The following is a 9186-nucleotide window of genomic DNA, read 5'->3' as shown; positions in this document are numbered from 1 at the left end:
TCCCAGCCTAGTTGTTTATTCGCTCGCATCAAACGCGGTTATTCATTCACGACGTAATATCACACGTACTCAGTAGTGATATATATATATATATATATATATATATATATATATATATATATATATATATATATATCGTTTTTTGGTTTGGTCTCTGATGGACTGACAAAGATTTCTAAAGAGAATTCGACAATTGTTTCTTATTTTTGTTTTAATAAATTATCGGGAATAACTCGAGTTCATAAAGATAGATTCCTCCTGGACTCCATAATAATATTGTTTACAAGTTACAATGCGGTAGCTGGCTTCATATGTCGGATAAACTAACAGAAGACTCTACGCGTATTTTTGAACATATGAGAATTCCTAGGAAATCTACTGTGGATTTAACGGCCGTCCAGGAATATCGTTTAAATGACGACCATGAATTTAATTGGGAACACGTTAAAATTTTACATAAAGAACGCTTTTACTTAAAACGTCTGATAGCAGAAATGATTTTCATCAGATTACGAAAACAAGGATTAAATTCGCAAAAAGACACTGAATATTTAGGCAACAGCTACTGCGGTTTATTATGACGACTCTTTTTTTATCTCCTTCTCTTGCACGTTCGCCGCTACGTATTTCGACGCTATATAAATCATTTGTTATTCTTATTCCGAGACTTGGTAATATTATCGTCGACAATATCGTTTCTTCCTTGTTGTTGGGCTTACAATCTGTCCTAGGTAATTTATAACCGTTTATTCAATTTAATTCATTTAAGTTTTTAAATTTTTACGCACTATATGTTTTGTTAGACATACGACCGCTGCATCTTAATAGTTGCTTCTGCGAGTAACCATATTAGTATGGATATTTAACGCTTTTGTCGATCTTAATATCAAACTAACATCGTTTTCTTTTCTGTTTCACTAAATCTAGGTTTTCGTGATAAAATTTCCTGTTTCTGTACAATTCTTGAGACTTTTATATATGTATCACTGAAGAGGGTTCATGGATGAACTGAAACGTTTGATTATTTATTTATATATTCTTTGTAAAATAAATTACATTATTTCCTAACGTAAGGAAGGCTTTACCAATTTTGGTACATAGCACTACAACTACTGTGCTTGAACTCATATTAGCCTTTTTCCTATCATTAATTTTATATTTTATTTGTGAGTTCTTTCTTCTTTAAGAATGACAGCATTTAATATATGAGATATAAAGGTATGTCGCTTTAGAAGGCCTATGTCGTTTTTGGCTACTTTCCTTTAACGAGTCGCGATTCATCTCTCTTTTCTTTTTCTTTCTCTTTCCAGACATGTCGCTGTGCCACTTCAAGATCTGCAATATGGGACGCAAGAGGCAATCGCATTAGAGACGGAGGCAGTCGCGGCAGTTGAAAACGCGGTGGGCCGGCGCGACGAGGACCGGGCCGAGGAGACCTCATTGTGCTTTAAGAAACACAGTAAAGATAAAACACAATAATAAAACACAGCTTGCAACGGTGAATTGAATATTGAAGCGAGGAAGATAGCAAGGACGAGCTCTCGACTGGGACTTGAAATCCTCGACTATTCGCGATTCGGATCCTCCGACGGGGAGATTGACGAAACGCGGAGAAAGAGAACAAAAAAAAAAAACATACACACAAAGAAACTATGAGAAAAAGAGAAGAAAAAAAGATGGAAAAAAATGCATGCGATTTGTCTCGAAGAAGAGAAGCAAAAAGAAACACGTGTTTTCCAGCGTGAAAGTTGCCGCTCCTCCTTGCTACCCCTTCGGGACAGTAATTGCCACCAGTATTATATACAGACGAATGCGCCACACGGTGGATCAAACTCTGAATCAAATTTTTGCATCTCGAGCGACGCGAGCCGAGAGCATATGCGATAAAATGCGCGACGATCGCTTTTTCGAGTGCTCCCATTAACGAACGTCGATCCTCATCACAGTCTCCTTCGTTAACGTTTCACTGGGTATCGGCGAGGGCGAGCGAAACGACGGGCTGGCTTCGTGTGTATGTGCTTGTGTGTGTGTGTGTGTGTACGCGCGCGCGCGCATGTATATAAAAAAAGAAAAACGAAAAAAAAGTACTCGCCGAAATGTCGAAACCTCGGGTAGACGATACCGTCCGACTGGCTCGGACGGGGGGGAAGATACGCGAGCTTTCCCGACAACGGGCTCTCGACGGTAACAAATACGTATATCCGACGAAACATATCGGGCGAAACGGCGTAACTAGCCAGATCACCGACGGTATGCACATAACACTCAAAAAAATATCCCGTTAATAAAATCCCTCGTCAATAAAATCGGACCATATCTAAAAAAATATAGTCTCATCTTTAGCAGAATTCTCTTGACCTGGAAAAGATTTTTCTAAAAGGTAAAGAGAAGTATTCTGCAGTGAGAGGAAAGATATCTAAACAATAAAAATATTTATTTGTGGTAGGTATTACCATATTTATTCTAAATTGTTTTGTTCAAATAAAATAAACAACTGCTTTCACGAAAAGCAGTGATTTTAAGAAAACGTTCTCTTTTGTGAAAAAAAATTACTATCTCTTCAATGTAAAAATATATATATTGTATGTATAACAATATATGTATGTTGGTACGATATGCGCCACTAGTAGCTTGAATAAACATCGTTTATTTTTTAGATATTTTTCTCTCACGGTGCAAGAAGATTCCGCTAAGGATGAGATTGTATTTTCCGGTGCAGATCGAGAGAGAAAGAGAGAAAAAGAGCGCGAAGTAAACCCCAAAGTATACACGAGATATGCGCGAAATCTGCAGGAAAAATTGAATGCGAAAGCACGAGTCAATTACACGAGACGCGATGCGCGCGAAATTACGCGTATATACGGTGTATACGTGCGGTGACGTACCGCGGGAAAAATGCCGATACGTCACGCATCAGAGCGCGATAAATATTTCATACTTCGTCGTTCCACATAGATAAGCACGGATGATCGGGCAAACACATCTGCGTGTGACAGTAATGTCTAATCGCCCGGGAAACGCATCAGATACGCGATCCGTAGCGCAGTGTGAGGGAAATCGCTGAAAAAAAGGAAAGAAAAAAGAAAATTTCCGGGGAACATCTGAATGTGCATTCACGCCTTCGCGGTCAACCTCGTCGGTTGCGAAACGTATATATGATTTAAATCAAAAGTTAAAGGCTCTTGAGGCTCTTTATCAAACAAAGAATAAGGCAAATAAGAGTCGACTGTCGATCTTAAAGGCGAAAATCATAATTTAATAAAAACTTGTGATACATTTATTTAAGTATTAAAGTATTAAGTATTAATACAAAAATTCGATTTTTGTCCTTAATTAAATGTATCACAAGCTTTTATTAAATTGTGATTTTCGCTTTTAACCACTTCGCTGGCATTGACGCGCTTTTACGTCAAATAAAGGACGTATCAAAAATGACATTGACGCACTAATGCGCACGTCATTTTATTTTTTTCCGTTAGCAAAATTTTCATGAAACTCAGTACTCACACTGTTAAATATTGGAGGGTCAAATTTAAACCAATTTCTTGAGTTAAATAATATTTAGTTATTTTTAACTATCATGTGTGTCAAAATTTACTATTTTAACAAAACATATGTTTAAAAAAAACAACCACATATAATCAACCCATTTAAAACAATATTAAGTCATTTTTTTACTAAAACAAAGGTTACATTAACGTGCACATAATAAAAAATAAACTAAATTTTAGTCAAATTTAATACATTTCTTAAGTTAAATTATTTAACTCCATTACATTAGTTAAATTAACGACATATTTAGTAGGAGCACTTATAGTGTTCTTACTTATAGTAGTGGCGACTTATAGGAATGGTTAAAAATAACTCAAATTGAGTATAATCTGACACTACGGATTTAACAGTGCAGGGGTTTATTAAGTCATTTTTTTACTAAAACAAAGGTTACATTAACGTGCACATAATAAAAAATAAACTAAATTTTAGTCAAATTTAATACATTTCTTAAGTTAAATTATTTAACTCCATTACATTAGTTAAATTAACGACATATTTAGTAGGAGCACTTATAGTGTTCTTACTTATAGTAGTGGCGACTTATAGGAATGGTTAAAAATAACTCAAATTGAGTATAATTTGACACTACGGATTTAACAGTGCAGGGGTTTTTGGGGTCGCTGATTTCGAATTTGAACTCTAAATTTGAAAATGGCGGATCAAAATATGAAAAGTGACTTGATTATGATGAAATCTGGTATTTGGGAGTTTTTGGAGTCGCTGCTTTCGAATCTGAGATTAGTTTTGTCAACTTCAAGATGGCGGACCAAATATAAAAATGACTTGATTTGGATGAAACTCGGTACGCGGGGATTTTTAGGGTCACTGATTTCGAATCTTAGCTTAAAATTTTGAAATTCAAGATAGCGGATTCAATATGGCGGATTGAACGGACCAAAATGCAAAAAGTGACTTGATTTGGATGGAACTTTAGGATCGCTGATTTCGAATCTGATATTAATTTGAATTTTTTAATTTTGACCTCAAATTCGTATTCAACGACTTGAAAAGTACTTTAGTACTGACTTTTATAAAAATCAAACAGCATTTAGATCTTGCCATTTTTGGGTCGGTTGATGCTGATTTTCTCTGCTAGCGAAGTAATTAAGATCGGCAGTCGGCTCTTATTTGCCTTATTCTTGGTTTGCTTTGGTACATATGACCTGTTTTATACTTTATCGTCCAACTAACTAACTAACTGATCCGCGGCAGCGAAGAAACACCGTCGGGAGTACAGAGGGAAACGAACGAAGAGGGCAGATCACGAAAGAGGCTTTCCGCTTCTCGCCCGCATCACACGCACGCGCTTGCGATATAGAAATTTTATTTAGCAGATTTAGGAGATGCAGTCTCGCGCCGGTGTTTACGCGAAGTGGCGACTAAAAAAAAAATAATGCGAAATGTATCGCGACGTTCCGTCGGTAAACACGCGGTCGCGAACGACAGAAGAACGTTGCTGCAATCGATCGAAGTCGTCAGAGGAAAATACATGGTGTAATGGCAATTATACAGGTGATATAGTATATAGATATTACTATACGGATGTTGCTATATAGGTAACAAATGTACGCGTTTTATGTGTGGAATTAACGTATACTTGAATAAACGATTTTGCAGTTATAGCAACTGAAACTCAGTTGTAACAACTACAAGATAGTTTGTTGAACTATATGCACGAAGAAAATATTAAAGTAAAAATTATGTTAAAATTATGTTTCTTTTTACAATGTTTTCAGTAAAACTGAAAGTAAGAAGAAACTGTATGGTATAAATTACTGTAGAAACGATAAATTTCTATGTTTTACGTGGTATACGATATAAAAAGCTTTCAAATATACACAATAATTTTATAATAAAGAATCAAACGTGTAACATTTTTCAACAAATATAATGGCAATTTCAATTGTAATTTTGTATGGGCCAGTTACAAGTGTTTTGTTGTAATATTCTACTATTTTGTTAATATTCATATTTTTTAATGTTTTAATATTTTTGAATATTTCTTGAATATTCTTTTAAATATTTTTTAAATATTTTTATAATATTTTCTCTCTCTGTATGTACATCACAATTCTACACATACGAAACTCTTATAGTTGTCACCTATATAGCTGCCTATATATTTTACCATGTTTTCCTCCGAATGCAGACCTACGGTCTCGTCTGTGTGTATATGCATATTTATTACTATTGATATTATTGTTGTTATTATTATTATTTTTTAGTTTAGTTAAGCCGAAGGAACGCGCGCGCCGGACTCTTCCTCGAACGCACGCGTCGTGTTTAATTAATTATGTGTACCACATAATTAATTGTCACTTATTGCTTATTGCTTCAAGCGGAGGAGAATCTCAATCAAGCTGTCGTATAATTATTATAACACAGAGAAATCTCAGTCGCCGATCGCACTGCGATCTTGCGGATCTTTCGGAGCCGATACGAATTTGGGGCAAGGATCCGGGAAGGCGCTCGCGTTCCTTCATTATTTATGATTCATCGTATACCCGCGTTGAGATATACAGGGTTGGCAAAAAGTCTGGAAACGGTCAAATATCTCGAAAAGGATCAACTGTAGCGAAAAATATGTAAGTAGCAAAGTTGTAGGGCTTAATAAAATGTATCTAATGATGGCTAAAAATTTGACTTTGGGTGGAGGATGAAGGTCATACGAAGGTCAAATTGAATTTTTTTAATTGGACCCCTCACTTTTTATTACATATTCTTGTAGCTTATTTCAAGGGCTTTCCAAAAACCTATAATAAAGTATTTTTTAGACATATTTCACTGAATAGATCAGCTACTTCTTGATATGATCTAATGCAGTCTCCAAATCCTCGATAAATAAGCAGCATTATTCTTTCTTTTTCGGTCAACATTTTCGAAAAAGAAATTTGAAAAAAGAAGGAGAAAAGACAGAGTGAGATACGAGAGAGCGCGACTCGTTTTCTAAAATACAAAGATCGAGAAGCGCGGGTATGCGCGAGTTTCGACTGAGTATGTGTGATATTACGTCGTGAACGAATAACCGCGTTCGATGAGAACGAATGAACAACTAAGCCGGTTATATCTAGCTCGAGACACGAACAAAGTTATTCTTGTTTTTCTCCTGTGTTTGTTTTTTAGGCTCCCAGTCTAGTTGTTCATTCGCTCGCATCGAACGCGGTTATTCATTCACGACGTAATATCACACGTACTCAGTCAAAACTCGCGCATACCCGCGCTTCACGATAACGCTTCTCGATCTTTGTATTTTAAAAACGAGTTGTGCTCTCTCGCATCTTACTCTTTGTCTTTTTCTTTTCTTTTTCCAACTACAGTTTCAAATTTCTTTTTTAAAAATGTTAACCGATAAAGAAAAGATAATGATGTTTCTTTATCGAAAATTTGGAGACCATATTAGATCATACGAAGAAGTAACTGATCTACACATTCAATGCTGCATATCCTGATCACAATTTTATTTCTAAATCCACCGTTTAGAAGACAGTGATACGTTTTTACGAAACAGAAACAGTTAAAGACCAAAATCCTTTCAAGCCTCATAACTCTAAATATGTCTAATAAAAAAATACTGATCTACACATTCAATGCTGCATATCCTGATCACAATTTTATTTCTAAATCCACCGTTCAGAAGACAGTGATACGTTTTTACGAAACAGAAACAGTTAAAGACCAAAATCCTTTCAAGTCTCATAACTCTAAATCTGCCTAATAAAAAAATACTTTATTATAGGTTTTTAAAGCCCTTGAAATAAGCTACAAGAATATGTAATAAAAGTGGGGGATCCAATTAAAAAAATTCAATTTGACCTTCGTATGACCTTCGTCCTCCACCCAAAGTTAAATTTTTAGCCATCATTAGGTACATTTTATTAAGCTCTACAACTTTGCTACTTATATATTTTTCGCTACAGTTGATCCTTTTCGAGATATTTGACCGTTTCCGGACTTTTTGCCAACCCTGTATATCGCGCGAGTAGTTTCTCGGAGAGAAACTCAGCGAGTCGCTCTCTTTATTTATTTAGCGCTTTGCGTACGATATCTTTTGTATACCGCTCGTTTTTGTATACCGTATACTCCGCCGTAAGCGTTAATTCGCGTTAACTCACACGCTTTCTCCCTTCTCCCCCCTCCCCCCTCTGCTACAGAGAGTCAAACGAGCGTCACATCGATACGAATCTTCCGAATCTTCAAACTCGTTCGCCAAAAAAAAAAAGAATTCAAAATTCGAGCGGACGTTCCCCCTTCCCTTTACGTCGCGCAAGTCCACGAATGTATCGCGCGCATGAAAGCAACTGATAACGATGCTAACAATAAACAATATATATATCATCCAGATTTTCACGCAGCCTCGTTTATTTACCCCGAGAAAGTCTTGAGACCCATCGAATAGATTGTTCTGGGACATTATAGCGAATATTTTAAATTAATCATTGTTACAAAACAAACTTTTTCGTTGTCTTTTCGAGAAAATTTTGTCGATATCAAGTTTGACGGATCTTTGTTCGCGTCTGTGTATTGTTGATCATATGATATGTTAGATATATCTATAGCAGTATAATATTTAAGTCAATAATCGCGCACATGAAGCTACATACAAGCCAAATGGATGTCAAAAATCGGAGAGGCCATCGTCGCGCCATCTATAGACGTAACCGAGAAAAAACTGCAAAAGGCAGCTACTTTATCGATAGAGATCTTTGGTTCTGCGGTTACCATTTTGTGCTTATCGATTTACTCCGCAAAAATATAACAATACACAAATAAAGAATGTTTTCAAGCAAGGTCCTTAGGTAGAAATCACTTATAATCATGATAGTACATACGTAGGATGAAATAAAGCAAAACAATGTAAAATGAGACAGAACACACAATAAAATTATATGCTGAATATTATAGTTGAATACAAATGTACATACGAAATGTACAATCGGGAAATTTATTGCCTACCGAGAAACTACGAAATTGTCAAAAGCTTCTTTTCAGTTATATTTTCTCTACTTTCTACCAGTCGCTATTATTTTCTTCACAAAGTTTAAATATAAAATGTCGAGTGCCGCAAATGCAACACAGTACTGAAGGAATAGATCACTGAAACGACAAGAATAGCACTAGTATCGTAGATAGCAAAACCTCAAGGCAACTTCACGTCTTGACTGCGAACCTAACCTAACCTCCAACGACTGACGTGCTCACGCATCACGCCGTTTTCTTCGACAATCCATTCGGCAACAATATTTATTGTAGAAACCAATGATCCGTAAAGAACACTTACCGATCGTGGATTTCTACGTTACCTCGTTCACAAAATAACGAACTTAAACCCAAACACTCGATAAAACTTCAAATACGATATAATATGTTAGGACGAATTTGGCATATCTCGCGCTAATCGTTCACTACCACTTTGTAGTGGTTGCACTGCTCCAGTCGATAAGTAAATATACTATATATATGTATATTGACTATACGTTCGTCTTGCACGCTTTCGTGCTAGGAGCATCATTCTATCTTTGTTGCTCATTACATGCCGGAGAAAGATAGAATTATGCTTTCAGCAGAAAAGCGTGCTAAACAATTAAGCCATATATATATATATATATATATATATATATATATATATATATA

The 9186-nt window shown here is 35.8% G+C and overlaps 2 protein-coding genes across 6 annotated transcripts in view; one reads left to right on the top strand and one right to left on the bottom strand.

The window, feature by feature from the left end:
* The window catches only part of LOC116852152, a 25604-nt gene extending 24096 nt beyond the window's left edge, over nt 1-1508 (top strand). For all 3 annotated transcript variants that reach the window (XM_032832212.1, XM_032832213.1, XM_032832211.1), the window contains exon 4: nt 1311-1508. In XM_032832212.1, the coding sequence (XP_032688103.1) occupies nt 1311-1369 (59 nt within the window). In that variant the 3' untranslated portion in view covers nt 1370-1508. The remainder of the gene's footprint in view (nt 1-1310) is intronic.
* LOC116852147 (DNA ligase 3) overlaps nt 1-9186 on the bottom strand; it is a 61102-nt gene that overhangs the window by 51152 nt on the left and 764 nt on the right. The window contains exon 1 of one of the 3 annotated variants that reach the window (XM_032832200.1): nt 8834-8968. The exons of the other annotated variants lie outside the window; for them this stretch is intronic. The gene's annotated coding sequence lies outside the window, so the exon portion shown is untranslated. Of the gene's footprint in view, nt 1-8833; nt 8969-9186 lie in introns of those variants that run through there. 3 annotated transcript variants of the gene reach the window in all.

Source organism: Odontomachus brunneus, unplaced genomic scaffold (assembly GCF_010583005.1).
Source record: "Odontomachus brunneus isolate Ranch 3 - 2012 unplaced genomic scaffold, Obru_v1 Obru_scaffold_203, whole genome shotgun sequence".
In the NCBI taxonomy this organism is placed as follows: Eukaryota; Metazoa; Arthropoda; class Insecta; order Hymenoptera; family Formicidae; genus Odontomachus; species Odontomachus brunneus.
Note: the sequence above shows the minus strand (reverse complement) of the source record. Positions and strands in the feature narration are given on the sequence as shown.